The sequence below is a fragment of the Coregonus lavaretus genome, assembly GCF_964263955.1.
Source record: "Coregonus lavaretus genome assembly, chromosome: 16".
In the NCBI taxonomy this organism is placed as follows: Eukaryota; Metazoa; Chordata; class Actinopteri; order Salmoniformes; family Salmonidae; genus Coregonus; species Coregonus lavaretus.
The window spans coordinates 14,548,071-14,568,118 of NC_140003.1; the positions used below are offsets into that span (position 1 = coordinate 14,548,071).

Sequence of the window (20,048 nt, forward strand, 5' to 3'; positions counted from 1 at the left end):
ACATTTATTTTAAATGAAGCCCCATAAAATATTATTTATTGATCATATTATTATCCTGTTCCCATAGATTTGATAGTTGTATATGATCTTTGAGAGATTAATGTCAAAGTGCTGCATTAGTATATCACCTTCACAAAGGTGCAAACAGCTGTGAATCATTTTGTCTTCAATGTCGCTGATGAAATAATGCTCTTGGCATTATAATTCAAAATAAATAACTAAAAGTTGTAGTCTGTGACAGCACAATAATAAGGTTTGTACAGTACATTAATACAGATTTTATAAACCCAAATTGAACATGGTCAATTCCTCATAAATGCCATTGAAAGACCCCAAATAACATGCAATTATAAATATCAAACCATTTATAAGTATACACATACTTCAGAACCAATAAATAAACTGGGACAATTCATTTTTTGCACATTTGACACATAGACATAGAAAAGTTCAATTCACAATATATGCTTAAAACTAGAACTTTACCTTTAAAATTACAAGATACATTGCACAGGCTTACAGCTCTCAGTTTTTGTTGACTGATTCCATCTTGCAGTTTAGAATACTAGAAATCAGGATTCATTAGAAATGTTTCTCATCATGGAACCTGTAGCTAAATAATGTACATCTAATGTATGGTCTTGTAAATGACTTGAAAAGTTTAGTTCCCATTAAAGGCCATGAATATATTATCCATAAATAACACTTGGTCAGCCTTGTTCATTAAGAAAAGACAACATGAAGCCTACACGGACAGGTGAGCTAGGCCCACTAAACTGGTGCGACCTGGGGGAGATTCTCTGCTAATGCAGGGATCTTTGTACTGTCTGCTAAAGAAGGCCCTTCAGACAGACCCTTAACGCTAGACACTTCCTTTGGCTGCTCTGCCACAAAACACTTCTTATTGTTCAGGTAGTTGTTGTGGAACTCCATCTGGCTGAGGCCCCCAGGCTGCTCAGGGTATGTTCCTTTAGACAGGACCATGTTGTTCTCTAGGTCAGGTGTGCAGCAGCCCATGGCAGTGGTTGCTGCTGTGCCATTGGTCAGGGTGAAGTGCTGATTGGTGTACTGTTCCTCAGCCTGGTGGGGGTAATCTGTGTACTGCTCTGCAATGTCGACGGCCATGTTAAATGGTCCTTGTGGCATGGTACCGTTAGTAGTGCTTACAGTGTGTGGGAATGATAAGGCCTCTCCGTAGGGTTCACTGGGTTGGCTGGCTGTCCCGTTGGCTGAGGCAACAGCACTGGGGTTCTTCAGCTGATAATAATCTGCTGGGGAGCTGAATAAATAAGAGTTTCCATTCATGACGTCGTCAATGTGGTTGTCGTGTGGCACAGTGCCGTCAGAGTAACACAACACGGAGGACAGGGGGACAACCTCAGTGTTGGCGACAGGCGGCGTGGTGACTCCATTCTCAAAGTCCTCCGACTTGTCCTCCTCATCACCATCCTCTTCCTCAGAGTCACTGTTCGCCAAGCTCTGAGTGCTTGAGTCAGACAGTCCACTGCATAAACTGCTGCTGTCCTCTTCATCCTCCTCATCTTCCTCATTCTCCTCCTCATCCTCATCTTCATCTTCATCATCCAGAGGCTCGTCCATGTCGTCAGCTGTCTGGAGGTGCATGATGTCAGACTGTTGGACTGTTGGGTCTGACAGAGAGTATTCCAGACTGTGTTGGGTCTGGACCAGCGGGTTGACATAGCCGTTGCTTTCGCCATGGTAACCGTTGGCAGGGGATGCCTGCTGCTGCTCCCGGCTCTTCTCCAGCTCTAGCTTCATGATGGTGTGCAAGAAGTGGGTCCGCACGCGGATGGGGTTAAACTCCACCCTGCCGGCCGCGTTGCTACAGCCCTCCTTGGTACAGCCACAGGGAAAAGACATGCGGTCCACCTGTAGATTGGACCACCTTGAGTTATATGACCATATATTCTGCAGTTTGCATGTAATAGATTAATTAATGTAGAATTTTGGCAATGTCTGATAAGCTACTGTAAATGATACAGTGCTTTCATCTACAATGTCTAAAATACATCCTTCTATTAAAATGCATTTGCCTCAAGACTAGGGACTGCTTATGGGGCTTAATTCCAGAGCGGATAGAGTGACACATCAGTGTCAATATGAGAGAGTGTACAGTATGGTCAGACTACCCAGGGATTTACCTGGCACTTGATTCCTGCTACGCTGCATGCACAGGTCTCTGGGTCACAGAACACTCTGCAGTCGCAGCCGCAGTCCTCCCTGGACACCCGGATGGCCCGCAGTTCGTGCTTCTCCTCCACGTCAATCTTCTTCACCCCAGAGGTCCGCAGCAGAGCCCGGCGCTTCTTAGTGGTGAGGGGCTGGAGGAAGAAGTACTCGTCCACCTCGGTGTTGTCCAAATCAATGTCATCGTCAGAGATGTCGTCCGCCATGAGTGTGTTGGCCTCCTCCGACTCCACTGTACCGTTCTTAGTCAGCTGAAAACAAATGAGAAGGGATCAAATTCAGTCCGGTTTGAACCAGCTGAAACCAATGACATGCTGCTTCTCGGAAGAGGATACAGAGTGAGCAGTTGAAAACATGTAACATTCTATATTTATAAAAGGATACAATATGTCATAACTGTATTTATAAACTGGATGGTTCAAACCCTGAATGCTGATTGGCTGACAGCCTTGGTATATCAGACCATATGCCACGGGTATGACAAAATAATAGCAATAAGGCATCTTGGGGGTTTGTGGTATATGGCCAATATACCATGGCTAAGGGCTGTATCCAGACACTCCGCGTTGCATCATGCATAAGAACAGCCCTTAGCTGTGGCATATTGGCCATATACCACACCCCCTCGGGCCTTATTGCTTAAGTATAGTCTAGTACCGTCTGTGTATCATGATGCATTATCTCCTCTCCCTGTTTACAGTACATTTCAGTAGCTCAGTTGCTTCCGTTTCCATAATACCTTGAGTTTAATGGAGTTGAGTTTCTCCTCCTTCAGATGGTCTCGGAGCATGTCTCTGTGGATCCTCTCCTGCTCCAGGGCAAACTCTCCCAGGGAGTACTGCCTGACACAGCTGTGTCTGTTGGACATGCCCAGAGTACTGCCTCCCTGACTGGGCACACTGGTGAAGCCCTGGCGCCGGCTGAAGTAGTATACCGTCACATTGTCAAAATGCACCCTCCTCGTTCTCACACGCTTCTCCCTCTTCAGTATAGAATCAGCTACAGAGTCAAAAGACAAGGGGAGAAGATGGTGAAAGGAAGCTGGTGATAGCTCGCTTTTTCATACATATAAATAATAGGGAAAGCAGGGTTATTGGTTCATACATGGATGAAAGATTAACCAGTTCGATGTGGTGGAAAGAATAGCCAATTGTAAATCAAGAAAGAGAATCACCAGTATGAGAAAAAGCTAGATGTAACCCCCTTTACAGCATACAAGAACAAGGACACTGTTTTAAGAGAAAGCACTTATTTAAATCGGCATCATGTACATAGGAAAGAGTTGTTTGTTGTTGCTCACCATGATGTGATCTCAATGGTGTAGGCGTGTAGCCATACTATTACAAGATAAAACGCTAGTCTGCTTGCTTACGATTTGCATGATTTTAATGCCTGTTTTTATTTGATTTTTAATTAACCTCAGGAGTCTTTTTGCTAGCACTCAGACAACAGGGACGTCCTCTAACTCAACCCAGCTTAGTAGAGCAATGTTTCATCATCCCAACGCTGCCATTTGGCATGTCAGTCCTACGTGTGGCTTTTTAAGGACTGTTATATGAGAGGGAGGGAGGGAGGGAAGGGGGGGGGGGGGGGGAAGCAAAGACAGAGAGCATAAATAATCCCCCTCCTGGCTCGGATCTGGAGTGGTTGAGCACAGCTTTCCCAGCGCTCACTTGATGTCAGAAAAACAGGACAAATGGGAACCATCTGGTTCCAGCAGCACTCCACCCTGTGCCATAAGGACAATGCATTCATTACAGGCATGGCAGCGCCAGTCTGGCCTTGTTGATTGAGATTTCGCTTTATTGTCTCCCAAAGAAGGTTTATCAGACTTTGTTTTGGGTATCCATGTGGTTTTACTGAATAAGAAAGCAATTACATGCAGAAGTCATTTTCAAGCTTGCAATACGTAACAGAGTTAGATATCTCTGTATTTCTTCCTATTTCTTGTCCGTCCATTTTCTAGCTTCTTGTGATATTAGGGTTGCTACGCCCATGTAGTTCTAAAAATATATCTGTGAGAATACATAGAAGCACTTTTCAAAGACCTCACGATTCGGATTCAGAGATTCCAAGGCTTTGTGATGCTCCAGTAAACGCAATCACACAAGGAGAGGAGCTGGATTATTTCTCCAACACTAACGCGACCCAAGACGGAGTTGTACTGTATTCTCCAGGCAACAATGCTACTGTACATCTCAGCACCACACCTAACACAGTGTGACACCTCTTTAGTGGGGAGAAGCTGTTGGAGCTATGTGCTGTGCTGCATGGTGAACAGCTCTCTGATTCCCTTGGTTTAGAGTAACGTCCTCCTGGTTGACTTTATCTGCAGCAGCTGACACAGAAGGCTCAGTAGTCTGGGGAAACAGCACCCTGGTCCTGGATTTGAGTCCCTGGCGGCGTAGTGTGTTACTGATGGTAGGCTTTGTTACTTTGGTCCCAGCTCTCTGCCGGTCATTCACTAGGTCCCCCCGTGTGGTTCTTGGATTTTTGCTCACCGTTCTTGTGATCATTTTGACCCCACGGGGTGAGATCTTGCGTGGAGCCCCAGATCGAGGGAGATTATCAGTGGTCTTGTATGTCTTCCATTTCCTAATAATTGCTCCCACAGTTGATTTCTTCAAACCAAGCTGCTTATCTATTGCAGATTCAGTCTTCCCAGCCTGGTGCAGGTCTACAATTTTGTTTCTGGTGTCCTTTGACAGCTCTTTGGTCTTGGCCATAGTGGAGTTTGGAGTGTGACAGTTTGAGGTTGTGGACAGGTGTCTTATACTGATAACAAGTTCAAACAAGTGCCATTAATACAGGTAACGAGTGGAGGACAGAGGAGCCTCTTAAAGAAGTTACAGGTCTGTGAGAGCCAGAAATCTTGCTTGTTTGTAGGTGACCAAATACTTATTTTCCACCATCATTTGCAAATAAATTCATTAAAAATCCTACAATATGATTTTCTGGAGAAAAACAATCTCAATTTGTCTGTCATAGTTGATGTGTACCTATGATGAAAATTACAGGCCTCTCTCATCTTTTTAAGTGGGAGAACTTGCACAATTGGTGGCTGACTAAATACTTTTTTCCCCCACTGTATGTACGCACACCAGAGGAGGCTGGTGGGGGGAGCTTTAGGAGGACGGCCTCATTGTAATGGCTGGAATGGAATAAATGGTTTCCATATGTTTGATACCGTTATATATATTTCCTTTTCAGCTATTACAATGAGCCCGTCCTCCTATAGTTCCTCCCACCAGCCTCCTCTGGCATGCACACACAACACAGGGAGGAGCCCTGTCACTCACACCCACAATAAACCAGGGCAGGGTTACTGTATCCGTCTGTCCCCAAACACAACATAGATCTGTCACCTGAGGAACCAACCACTGACAATCCACCAATTTTTCCCCAGGTTGCCTACCAATAACATAATAAATAAATAAATAAATAATTGGTCATTTAGCAGACGCTCTTATCCAGAGCGACTTACAGGAGCAATTAGGGTTAAGTGCCTTGCTCAAGGGCACATCGACAGATTTTTCACCTAGTCGGCTCGGGGATTAGAACCAGCGACCTTTCGGTTACTGGCACAACGCTCTTAACCACTAAGCTACCTGCCGCCCCAAACATCATATTTGCTCATCGAAAAATACAGGTAATCTAAAACACAGGTCTTTTTTTATCAGTGGCACCATCAGAGGTGCCTGCCAAACTGACTGAAGCCTCTCCGGTGAGCAGCTGTGGGACAGAGGACAGGTTTACTCAACTGATAGCTTCTCAGAGCCTGCCAGACACACCACTGGCTTTGCACAATGCTAGAGACTGGAGAGCATCAGCTCATTCATCTGGCTGTACTGTACTGTGCCTAATGAGAGACTGTTGTACTGCTGCTCCACTGCATTCATTCTCCTTTATTACAGCCCAGCTACACCAACCCAGCTCAGAACAGTCCATCCAGCCGTCCTTATGGCTACTCAGCTGTCCACACAGACACCAGTTCAGCTCACACAATGCCATGGATTGTGTCTCTTCTCCTCTTTTAAAGCACACCGATTGATGCAGCTTTTTTATTTTCCTCTTCAACTGAGTTATCTGAATGATATTTCTACCCGAGGGTTGTATTGTGCTTCAGCACTTAGAATAACAGTCATCACAATTACAAAGTGTTACTGTCATGCTGTTTCCTAATACACTCAACATTCATTTTAGAAGCAACAATTATGATAGAGAAGTATCATCTGAATGACACATGCTTCATTCAAAAAGATGTCTCTTTCACTAAGTACAATATGAACAACGCATGTAGCTTTTTGTTTGTTCGTGTCAGACTGTGTCAGTGTTGAGCATATGTATAGCGGGAGAGAGCAGTGTGTGTGTGTGTGTGTGTGTGTGTGTGCTCACGGGTGACTCACGAGTGAAGGGGCCCGAGGCTGAAGGGTTGACACTGTCACTGCTGTCTCCGCTCTCGCTGCAGGAGACCTCGTCATCAGACTCCCGCAAGGAAGAGCACGGCGAGGAGGACGCCTCCACCTCGTCAAACTTCCTCTTCAGTATTCCACTCATGGCCCTCCTCTCTGTCTCCGCCGCTGCACCTGCAACAGCCAGCACAAGGAAGGGTGCACATTATTTAATGCCCAGTTTAGGTCCCGCTGGCCTCCACAGTCCTCCTCAACAGTCAATTAGCAGTAAGCCACAGAACACAACACCCCCCTCCTGCTGCCCAGGTCCCCCCGCCACCACTTCCCCTGCCGTCACTACCAACCCGATGGTCCCCAGGCAATTGATCACCGTGCCACAAAGCTTGGATGCGAGGCGAAGGATGCTAATTGCATGCTACGTCTACCTCACAGGACGTTCATTCTGCTGTCTTTGATTGAGCGGCGACAGAAAAGGGACACTGGAGTGAGATTTTGTTTCCTCTGCCCTGTATTCCTGATGGTATTCATAAAAACACTGGCTGAATATTTTTATCACAAAATAACAACATGGGGCAAAAATGAAATGAGACGTTACCGCCCAAAGAAGGATGGTAATATCTGCCCACAGCAGCATATGAAAATTCAAAACATAATGTGACTGTACTTAATTGCTGTTGCACCTCAAAAACACAATGCATGCATCCAGCCGGCTACTGATTGAAAATATCCCTTGGCTTCAAAATTAATTAATTTTCATCTTATGGGAAATTTAAAAAGCTTGACTACAGCTTTACTTATCCTGGGATATGCAGTGAATTTAAATATGCCTGAATGTGTCTAGGTGTGCATGTGCATGCACACGTGAATGTGTGTGCGTGTGGTCATGCGTGTGTGCATGAGTAAAATAGTGATTTGTAAAATGTGTAATGTTGCACATTCAGTGCTCCCTAGAGGGGTTCCAATCTGGGGCATGACTGAAGACAGTTTATAGTGGTTAGGAGGAAATTATGACTGACATGGTTATACCCTCTATAAAAGAAAGAAAGTGAAAAATGTCAAATGGACCGGGAGGAGCACCCAGAGGGCTGTAAAGTGCTATTGGGTGAATAAAGGGGTCAGAGTGTTTAATAGCTGCCAGAGTCATAGAGACTGAGGAAAGACCCTGGTTTCTTCCCAAATGGCACTCTATTCCCTATATAGTACACTACTTTTGACCACGGCCCATAGGGCACCGGTCAAAAGTAATGCACTACAGTGCCTTCAGAAAGTATTCATACCTCTTGACTTATTCCACATTTGGTTGTGTTACAGTATGAATTCAAAATGGATTTCCCCCCCTCATCCATCTACACACAATACCCCATAATGACAAAGTGAAAACATATTTTTAGAAATGTTTGCAAATATATTGAAAATAAAATACAGAAATATCTAATTTACATAAGTATTCACACCTTTGAGTCAATACATGTTAGAATCACCTTTGGCAGCCATTACAGCTGTGAGTCTTTCTGGGTAAGTCTCTAAGAGCTTTGCACAACTGGATTGTACAATATTTGCACATGATTATTTTTAACATTCTTCAAGCACTGTCAAGTTGGTTGTTGTCATTGCTAGACTGCTATTTTCATGTCTTGCCATAGGTTTTCAAGCCAATTTAAATCAAAACTGTAACTAGGCCACTCAGGAACATTCAATGTCGTTTTGGTAAGCAACTCCAGTATATATTTGGCCTTGTGTTTTAGGTTATTTTCCTACTGAAAGGTGAATTTGTCTCCCAGTGTCTGTTGGAAAGCAGACTGAACCAGGTTTTCCTCTAGGATTTTGCCTGTGCTTAGCTCTAGTCCATTTATTTTCATCCTAAAAAATGTCCTAGTCCTTGCCGATGACAAGCATACCCATAGGATGATGGCGCCACCACCATGCTTGAAAATATGAAGAGTGATACTCAGTGATGTGTTGTGTTGGATTTGCACCAAACATAACGCTTTGTATTCAGGACATTTCTTTGCTACATTTTTTGCAGTTTTACTTTAGTACCTTATTGCAAACAGGATGCATGTTTAGGAATATTTTTATTCTGTAGAGGCTTCCTTCTTTTCACTTAGATTAGTATTGTTGTGTAACTACAATGTTGTTGACACATCCTCAGTTTTCTCCTATCACAGCATGTAATGTTTTAAAGTCACCATTGGCCTCATGGTGAAATCCATGAGCGGTTTCCTTCAACTCCGGCAACTGAGTTAGGAAAGACGCCTGTATCTTTGTAGTGACTGAGTGTATTGATACACCATCCAAAGTGTAATTAATAACTTCACCATGCTCAAAGGGATATTCAATGTCTACTTTTAAAATGTTTACCCATCTACCAATAGGTGCCCTTCTTTGCGAAGCATTGGAAAACCTCCCTGGTCTTTGTGGTTGAATCTGTTTTTGAAATTCACTACTCGACTGACGGACCTTACAGATAATTGTATGTGTGCGGTAAAGAGATGGGGTAGTCGTTAAAAAAGAATTATAAACACTATATTTGCACATAGAGTGATTCCATGCAACTTATTATGTGACATGTTAAGCAAATATTTACACCTGAACTTATTTAGGCTTGCCATTACAAATGGGTTGAATACATATTGACTCAAGATAATTCAGCTTTTCATTTTTTATTCATTTGTTTAAAAAAAATATCTAAAAACATAATTCCACTTTGACATTATGGGGTATTGTGGTAGGCCAGTGACACAACATTTATATTGAATCCATTTTAAATTCAGGCAGTAACACAACAAAATGTGGAAAAATGTCAAGGGGTGTGAATACTTTCTGAAGGCATAGGGAATAGGTAACATTAGCAATAAGGTGCCATTTGGGACTTTGGGACGCAGACCGAGTCCCTCATCCTCCCCAATGCCACTACACAGTAGACCACTTCATGACAGGCCAGTGGAGAACAGGCACCAGTGACAGCCATTAAACTCTGACTGATGGTGTAATTTAACAAATCAAAACAAGACCAGGTTCGTCAGTCAGCTGCACAAATACTACTGTAAGTGCCAAATTAGGCTACTGATTGTAATAAGTGTTGAATTGTAACTGTCAAACGATGTGTTGTTTGAACTTGTTGCCTTTCCTCCACAAATCATTCTCCATATTTCCATCACCACGTCTTCAGCCAGCCATTGTTTGTATCAGTAATCAAGTTGCAATTATTTTAATGCATGGCCCTAAATACAGTTTATTGATGTAGTGTATGTGACAACAAGAGTCTGGCATTTGGTTCTCTTACTACATGACGTGGGATGCCATCTTCTAACACATATAATGCCATTAGATACCTAGCAGAGCTAGCGGAGCATGACTGGCATGTTCTCTCCGACTCTTTCTTTTTTATGTTTAGGGGGTGGATCAGCTTTAATATTGCAAATAGATTGTGGATTCTATCAATGTAATTGTCTGCATCATTTCCAATCCCCCATATATATTTTTATAAATATATATATATATATATATATTATTTTAAATATATATATTCTTTAAAAATATATTTTCCTTTATTATTTTCCACTAACCCTACCACCCCTCCCCTAACTGGAGTAAACTAATTGACAACAACACTTCTACTTCCAGCTTATACATAATATATACATTTTACGGACACAGTATATTTTACATTAGTTATCTTTTGTTTGTTTTTAGTCCCATCCTTCAGCTACCCTCAACCCCTTCCATCTATCGCTGAACACCATCCAGTTTTGATTTCTATTTGCCATGTATTTTTCAACTGTGCTGTGATGTTTCACGAAAGTTCTGAACATTTCTATTCTCATAGTTTCTACAGATTGTAAATTAATGAAACATTTTTGTTAAGAGTATTATTATATTATTGATAGATTGACTATGACTTTTCAGATCACCCAGCAGTGCTATTTGCAGAGTTAACTCCATGTAAATGTTGCAATTCTTCAGCCATTCCTGAACCTGCGACCAAAAACAAGCTACATATGGATATTACCAAAACAAATGATCTAATGATTCTGTCTCTTCGCAGCAAAATCTGCAGAGCTGGGATGGTTGTGTCCACCATATATATATGTGCCATGGAATCGGTACATCGGAACACTCTTCCCAACTATTTTGCAATCTGTATGGCACAGCCGTCAATGTTTTGGTTCTTAAATGTAACTGGTATACTCCTCTTTGTTTTTTGACACGGAAACAAAGAAACAGTGTTCAGCTTCACTCTCGTCCCAGTATCAGCCTGAGCAGCTTATGTTGGAGTTCCATTCAGAGAGAGGTGCTGTTTCATCTGGAGCCGCTCTCTGCTATCAACTCATTACACATGCAAATACTGCTGCTGCCTCAGAGACAGTGTATGCGTCCCTATGTAGTGCACTACTTTCATATACATCCCAAATGGCACTCTATTCACTATATTGTGCACTACTTTTGCACTATATAGGGAATAAGGTGCTGTTTGGGATGTATCCAATGTGGTGGAACCTGGAGAGAAATCACGTCGCTGCCAAAGGACCATTGTTCCCCAGTGTCTGTGGTTGTACTGTGACATGGGTCTGCTTGCACCTGGAGGAGATCCAACGTAAACTACAGTACCTAGCGCTGTGGAATGTTCAATGTTTGGCATCAGGACACCCCTTTTAATGATTGTCTGTCCCTCTGCACAGTAGACCAATCATTCAAATACACTAAAGCTAACATATGGAATTGTTTGTTTGGTTTTGAATTTTAGGACCCCTGTAGGTATTGAAAACAAATATTAACCATTACTACTATAGACCATAGAAATGCATTTAAACAGACAGTTAAAAAATAAATCATAAGGAATAAGGTTTTGAAGTGTATTTCCTATATCTGGCAGATATAAGACAGCTAATGATTTAACCCCTTTTATTTTGGGGCACACTACCTCCATACTTCCATTTTTTTTTTTTTACCGGTACCGGTTACCTTCAGACGAGTTCCGTGACACTTGTGTCAAGTGAGAGTCTCATCTATCCATAGAGTGGTCATATTAGTTTGTAGCCCAGACGTTGTCGTGAGAAGACCGATTTTCGGGATATCTCATGTTCTGACAAACACCGCTGTAGCTCGGCCACTTAAGGATTAAAACAAACTCTACATACTTTGAACCAAAACATATCAGCGTTTCCTGTTGGTACCATTGATGAAATATTGAATCAGTCTAAAATGGTCACTGGCCCTTATCATTTAGCATCAAATAATGCAGCTATCAGGGACTGCCTGAACGCAAATACATTTTTATGTAGCCTATAACCAATGGAATGACATTTTTTAACGCATTAGAGGCTTAGTACCTCCTTTTCTACAGTTGTCCAAATGGGCAGTTGGACAATCCTCACTGTAATTCAGGAAGAACACAAAATAGTACAGACATTTTAGTTCCATTTTACACATGGGGTGGCCCAAGTCTATTTTGTAATAATTTTAATGAGTTCCCCATTGTTGGAAATTCATTCGTATTCTTAGCCCTCAGCGGATGCTGCAATATGCTTTGATAGCCAAAGTGGTTTCCATGGAGATGCCAACATCCTAGCACAAATAGTGATTTAATGTCTGAAAGTGATTCTGCTTCAATCTTCATGGCTGTGAAACATAAATATCATAGTAGCACTACATCTGACAACACATTATCACAATATAGATTAAAGAGGTAGATTTGAGGCAATCACACAATTAAGAATAATGGAATACGATGGTTATAGCTACATTCAGAATCCAAATCAATGCATATCCTTTTCTGTATGAACAAGGATTATGATATAAGTCTTATCTCATATTGTAGCTGTCCTAAAATAGACAGATCCATCTGGATAGAGTAACATCTCACTGACACAGTGAATAATAGGTATGACATCAAATGCAACTCAGTGGTTAATGTAAGCAGACTCCACTTCTTCAGGGCTTAGCAGCACAAGCCAGAGAGCAGAGCTAGTTCCTCCTCTACATTTCTTTGTCTTCTCCACTATTGTGTTCCAACTAATCATGGCTAGGCTGGGCATACACCATGGTGCAAGAGAAAATGCTGGGAGGAAATAATGCAGCAAAAGCCTGCTTGCAAAGCCCCTCCCTGTGCTGGCTTCACTGAGCGCACACACATGCACTGTACAAACCAACCTTTATGAACTGCGTCCACAGTCCTATGTGACACACGTATATTCTGAATCAAAACAGATCATGTTTCCCATAAGGTTCACAAATCACTGTACACAGAGGTGACACACAAGCCTCACACTGCAGATCTGCTATACAGAGAGAGTTACAATGAAAGCTCTCGTTCCCAAGTAATACCAACAAGTCCCAATATATGTAGCAAGTCATCACACATCAGCCCTGCAAAAGAATACATAACAGTGCACTTTGTGCCAGCCCTGAAAGAAACGACTGACCTGTGTCCACTGGCGTGTTCCGACTCATATGGCCCCCTTTCTTAACGTGACACTTTGGAGTAAAATCTAAACGAAGCACTTAAAAAGAGGTGAAACATGATAAATGATAGGCTCCCATTTTGCTTTAGTCCACTGACTTGCTGCGACCCCAGTACTCTGAGGGCATGAGAACCGGGTGAGCGGGAGGGAAAGGGAGTCACACAGAGACTTGTAAATTTCCCAGCCCTGACTGCCACTGCCGGTACCATATGCTTTATTGTTAAATGACAATAGGCGCCTCTCTTTAACTCTCCCTCTTCCTTCCTCCCTTCTCTCTCTCTTATTCACCCTAACCACACAAAGACTCACAGACGCTGCTGCCGGCTGAAAGGCTGGAGCCTGACTGGAGCAGAGGGAGGTAGCCTGTGAGATCACATGGGTGGGATGTCTGAGAGAGAGTCAGGCGTGCCTCTGCTCCTGCTGTCTGCAGATCATTTTACCAGCATGAGCCAGGGAGGGAGGGAAGAAAGAGACAGAGAGAGAAAGAGAGAGATGCTGAGGGAGCGAGAATGGTGAAGGGGAGGGGGAGGGGAGGGGGGAGAGAGTTCGAGCGAGTGAGTGAGTGAGAGAATAAAGAGGAGAGAGAGGGGCAGGGAGAGGAAGAGAAAGATTTGATTTCAGGCACAGCACAATAACCCAGTCAGATTAATGGGCACAAGGCTTCAAACCACAGGAGAAAACATTGTGTGGTTCACAACATCGACATTATCAGTAAAATCTCCAAGAAGTGACAAATCCAGCATGAGAACATTATTTGTGCTTATTTTAAAAGTCTTATTATGTATACCTTAGACAAAAGGGAATTACCACATACAAGCTAATTAAACTTAAGTTACTAAATATCTCAAAACCAAACCATCATAGGGATCACAGTGAATACTACAGTATAACCCACAGAGAGGGTCTATGAAATAGTTATCCCCATTGAAGTGATTATAGTACAACCACTTCCTATCCCAGGAAGTCCTGGTGATTGTAAGTGAGGCCACGGCCTGTGGAGTGAAAGAGGAATGATATCATTCTCACACTCAATTAAAGCACTGCACTTCCTCCAATAGCTTTGGACTAATCTACTGCTTTACAGCCAGCAGGGAAATAGAATCAACGCTGGAGCAGTGCTGTTACTTAGGAGCATGGCACACTTACTAATGTGGCTGATTGCAGACAAAAGACAAACATACAGAGCCAAAGTTACAACAAAGGTCAATAAATCTACTTCATTACACGCACAAACACATTCTATTTACTCCTCTGCTGAGAAAATGTGTATTCCAAGATGAAGACAATATATTCTGAAGACAATTTGTGCGAGTGCCTTATACACAGTGCCTAATGTACATTAAATCCTCAGTGCATCTGGCGAATGGAGATGTTTAGTGGGCAGTTTCAGTGTGACAAGCATGTTTTTTGACAGTGCCATGTTACGTATGACAGGATTACATTGTTTTATTGATGAACCATTAAAACACAACTGCCATTCCTCTCAGGCAGTGGCAGTCTGCTGCTTCACAAGTGTCCTTGCTGAACCTACTGAACTTTCCCTTGACAGAGCTGCTGCTGCCCTCCTCCTACCCTATCCTCCTCTCATCCCAGAGGACTTATCTTCCACTCTGCCGTGACAAGTAGCCTAAATCAAGTCCTGGCACAAGATGAACTCACCAACCACAGCCAGACCATTACAGTATCTACAGTGTGACGTGTCACCTTTACAATTTGAACTACGGCTCTTCTACATGAACCACAATGCTTGAGTCATTTAGCTATTATACAGAGACTGAAGAGGACCAAAGAGGACCTCTGTTGACAGGAGGCTACAGTTGATCCCTATGATTAGTCCTCTATGCCAAAACAGTTCATAATTGAAACCAGACCCTGGTCACTGTGTTGCCTAGGGTTGGGTTTTCAAGACTATTTGATTGGTATTTGGTGTTTTATTAGGATCCCCATTAGCTGTTGCAAAAGCAGCAGCTACTCTTCCTGGGGTCCACACAAAACATGAAACATGACATAATACAGAACATTAATAGACAAGAACAGCTCAAGGACAGAACTACATACATTGATCGCTTTGTATTACAGTTGACCCCTATGTGTTAACTAGCATGTTTTCAGTAACACATCATTTATGAGACCATATTAGTCTGAAGGAGGTTTTTATACATTGTGAATGCAGCGAGAAGTCATTCTGGCCTTTAAGAGATGTGCCTGCTTTGGTATAAGTGATTAACATACCAGCCACAGTGCACATTGTGAACAAGCCCAACGGTTATGCATATTGATAGTGATCTCTGGGCTGCTGAGCTCTCCAACACAAGATTAGATTAAATCAACTCAAGCTAGACCAGATGTATCACAAGGCATGCATGTTTAATGTCATTCTTTCAGCATTGTTCTAATGCTCTAATAACAATGGATACTTAAATGACAGTAGGTTCGGTATGGTTAGTTGGTGACTTGTCAAAATAATAAATACATTTATGAATCATAGATAGCACACAGCATAAAAATATAGTGAGAATATACAGTGCATTCGAAAATTATTCAGATCTCTTGACTTTTTCCACATTGTGTTACGTTACAGCCTTATTCTAAAATGGCTTAAATTAAAAATGTTCCTCATCAATCTACACACAATACCCCATAATGAAAAACAGAAATACCTTATTTACATAATTATTCAGACCCTTTGCTATGAGACTTGAAATTGAGCTCATGTGCATCCTGTTTCAATTGATCATCCTTGAGATGTTTCTACAACTTGATTGGAGTCCACCTGTGGTAAATTCAATTGATTGGACATTATTTGGAAAGGTACACACCTGTCTATATAAGGTCCTACAGTTGACAGTATATGTCAGAGCAAAAACCAAGCCATGAGGCCGAAGGAAGAGCTCAGAGACAGGATTGTGTTGAGGCACAGATCTCGGGAAGGATACCAAAAAATTTCTGCAGCATTGAAGGTCCCCAAGAACACACTGGCCTCCATCATTCTTAAATTGAAGAAGTTTGGAACCACCAACACTCTTCCTAGAGCTGGCCGCCTGGCCAAACTGAGTAATCGGGGGAGAAGGGTATTGGTCAGGAAAGTGACCCGATGGTCACTCTGACAGAGCTCCAGAGTTCCTCTGTGGAGATGGGAGAACCTTCCAGAAGGACAACCATCTCTGCAGCACTCCACCAATCAGGCCTTTATGGTAGAGTGGCCAGATGGAAGCCACTCCTCAGTAAAAGGCACATGACAGTCCGCTTAGAGTTTGCCAAAAGGCACCTAAAGACTCTCAGACCATGAGAAATAAGATTCCTTGGTCTGATGAAACCAAGATTGAACTCTTTGGCCTGAATGCCAAGCGTCACATCTGGAGGAAACCTGGCACCATTCCTACAGTGAAGCATGGTGGTGGCAGCATCATGCTGTGGGGATGTTTTTCAGTGGCAGGGACTGGGAGACTAGTCAGGATCGAGGGAAAGATGAACGACGCTCCCCATCCAACCTGACAGAACTTGAGAGGATCTGCAGAGAAGAATGGGAGAAACTCCCCAAATGCAGGTGTGCCAAGATTGTAGCGTCATAGCCACGAAGACTCGAGGCTGTAATCGCTGCCAAAGGCGCTTCAACAAAGTACTAAGTAAAGGGTCTGAATACTTATGTAAATGTGCTATTTCAAATATATATGTATTTTTTTCTTCAAAAATGTCTAGAAACCTGTTTTTGCTTTGTCATTGTGGGGTATTGTGTGTAGATGAGGGGAAAAAACAATTTAATCAATTTTAGAATAAGGCTGTAACGTAACAAAATGTGGAAAATGTCAAGGGGTCTGAATACTTTCTGAATGCACTGTACACTGAACAAAAATATAAACGCAATATGTAAAGTGTTGGTCCCATGCTTCATGAGCTGAAATAAAAAATCTCAGAAATGTTCCATACGTACAAAAAGCTTATTTCTCTCAAATTTTTTGCACAAATTTGTTTACATCCCTGTTAGTGAACATTTCTCCTTTGCCAAGATAAGATGTCTGTAATGAAGCCCTTTTGTGGGGAAAAACGTATTCTTATTGGCTGGGCCTGGCTCCCCAGTGGGTGGGCCTATGCCCTCCAAGGCCCACCCATGGCTGCACCCCTGCCCAGTCATGTGAAATCCATATATTAGGGCCTAATGTATTTATTTAAATTGACTGATTTCCTTATATGAACTGTAACTCAGTAAAATCTTAGAAATTGTTGCATGTTGTGTTTATATTTTTATTCAGTATACTTTTACTCTGCACTATTTTCCCCTTACTTCTTCTCTAACTAAATATCCATTATTTTCTAACTGAAATACAGTACCTCATCTGTATTCTGTTGTATCCTTCTCTTGTGAGTATCACATATGCAGCTCTATTACATAAAAATGCAAAACATAAGCTAGAGAGATGGCATTTTGTTACACACACTACCGTTGCAACACAGCTATTGACCTATATTGTCTGACTTGCAAGAGGCTTTTTGATTTTGATGAAGAAGGTTTATGACAGCAGGCATGAAAATAAACATACAAAAAAATCAATTTTAATCATCTGTGGCCAAGCTGTGCTGTTGTATTGAGGTCATATGCTAATTACATGTCTGACCCAGAATGCTCAGTCAAGACATGACACTAGAAAACAGGAAATAAAATCAAAGAATATTTTTGAAATAAATATCCCAAAGCTAACATATTTACTGTATCTCTTGCATTGGTGAATAACTAATTATACCGTCCTAGAGTCATATTTCCTCCATAAACACAGTCCATCATAAACACAGGGTCAAATAGGCATTCCTGTGTAATTATCTTAAATCTTAAAGATGACATTGTGTGGATTGGCTGAGCTGTGACTGAGATTGTATCTGATTAATATGTTTTATCCTGCACGTAGTTTTTACAGCCTACCTGCACATCTCCACCTTGAGTTTGTGCGTCTTCTTGCTGATCATTTTAAAGTAATCAAGAGCTGAAGAAACATTAGCAGAAGCCCTTATTTCAGGTTTTACTCATATGCACAGTCTCTGTATATCCCTTGACAGTGTAGCAGTGGTGATGCTGTTGCATAGATTATTTAAATATTGACTGGTTGTCATCAAGCTGCCCACTCAAGAAAAAGCTTCTAACTGTAACTAGTGCCTGCAACCTGGTTCAGGTTATCAGTCAACCTACCAGGGTAGTTACAAACAGCACAGGAATGAAATCATCAACATCTTTACTAATGCTGCAGAAATTTGCTTTACAGCAGTATCCAAATCCATTGGATGTAGTGATCACAATATAGTAGCCATATCTAGGAAACCCAAAGTTCCAAAGGCTGGGCCTAATATAGTGTATGAGGTCATAGAATACGTTTTGTAGTGATTCCTATGTTGTTAATGTAAAGAATATTTGTTGATCTGTGGTGTGTAATGAGGAGCAACCAGACGCTGCACTTCACACATTTATGAAATTGCTTATTCCAGTTACTAATAAGCATGCACCCATTAAGAAAATGACTGTAAAAATGGTTAAATCCCAGTGGATTGATGAGAAATGTAAATAATTGTATGGTTGAGAGGGATGAGGCAAAAGGAATGGCAAATAAGTCTGGCTACACAAATGATTGGTAAACGTTCTGCAAATTGAGAAATCATGTGACTAAACTGAATAAAAAGAAGAAGAAACCATACTATGAAACAAAGATAAATTATAGTAAATTATACTAAAAAGCTTTGGAGCACCTTAAATGAAATGTTGGGCAAAAAGGCAAACTCAGCTCCATCATTCCTTGAATCAGATGGCTCATTCATCACAAAACCCACTGATATTGCCAATTACTTTAATTAATTTTTCATTGGCAAGATTAGCAAACTTAGTCATGACATACCAGCAACAAACGCTGACACTACACATCCAAACATAAATGAACAAATTATGAAAGAAGCGTTGTAATTTTGAATTCTGTAAAGTGAGTGTGGAAGAGGTGAAAAAAATATATTTGTCTATAAACAATGACAAGCCACCGGGGTCTGACAACTTGGATGGAAAATGACTGAGGATAATGGCGGACGATATTGCCACTCCTATTTGCCATATCTTATATCTAAGCCTACTAAAAAGTGTGTGCCCTCAGGCCTGGAGGGAAGCAAAAGTATTCTGCTACCCAAGAATAGTAAAGCCCCCTTTACTGACTCAAATAGCCGACCAATCAGCCTGTTACCAACCCTCAGTAAACATTTGGGAAAAATTGTGTTTGACCAGATACAATGCTATTTTACTGTAAACAAATTGACAACAGACTTTCAGCACGCTTATAGGGAAGGACATTCAACAAGCATGGCACTTACACCAATGACTGATGATTGGCTGAGAGAAATTGATGACAAAATAATTGTGGGAGCTGTTTTGTTACACTTCAGTGCAGCTTTTGACATTATCGATCATAGTCTGTTGATGGAAAAACATATGTGTTATGGCTTTACACCACCTGCTATATTGTGGATACAGAGTTATCTGTCTAACAGAACACAGAGGGTGTTCTTTAATGGAAGCCCCTCCAACATAATCCAGGTAGAATCAGGAATTCCCCAGGGCAGTTGTCTAGGCCTCTTACTTTAAAACATCTTTACTAATGACATACCACTGGCCTTGAGTAAAGCCACTGTGTCTGTGTATGCGGATGACTCAACACTATACACATCAGCTACTACAGTGAGTGAAATCACTGCAACACTTAACAAAGAGCTGCAGTTAGTTTCAGAATGGGTGGCAAGTAATAAGTTAGTCCTAAATATTTCAAAAACTAAAAGCATTGTATTTGGGACAAATCATTCACTAAACCCTAAACCTCAACTAAATCATGTAATAAATAATGTGGAAATTGAGCAAATTGAGGTGACTAAACTGTTTGGAGTAACCCTGGATTGTAAACTGGATTGCCATGGCTACATGGAACTCTATTCCACATCAGGTAAC

General features: G+C 41.7%; 1 protein-coding gene across 1 annotated transcript in view; it reads right to left on the reverse strand.

Annotated features, from left to right (window-relative positions):
• Window positions 1-771: 771 nt before the first annotated feature.
• LOC311143722 (cysteine/serine-rich nuclear protein 3-like) overlaps window positions 772-20,048 on the reverse strand; it is a gene marked incomplete at both ends in the record, with an annotated part of 34,908 nt that continues 15,631 nt past the window's right edge. The window contains 4 exons of the mRNA XM_084179595.1: window positions 772-1,890; window positions 2,163-2,459; window positions 2,948-3,207; window positions 6,615-6,794. Of these exons, the coding sequence (XP_084035721.1) occupies window positions 772-1,890; window positions 2,163-2,459; window positions 2,948-3,207; window positions 6,615-6,794 (1,856 nt within the window). The remainder of the gene's footprint in view (window positions 1,891-2,162; window positions 2,460-2,947; window positions 3,208-6,614; window positions 6,795-20,048) is intronic.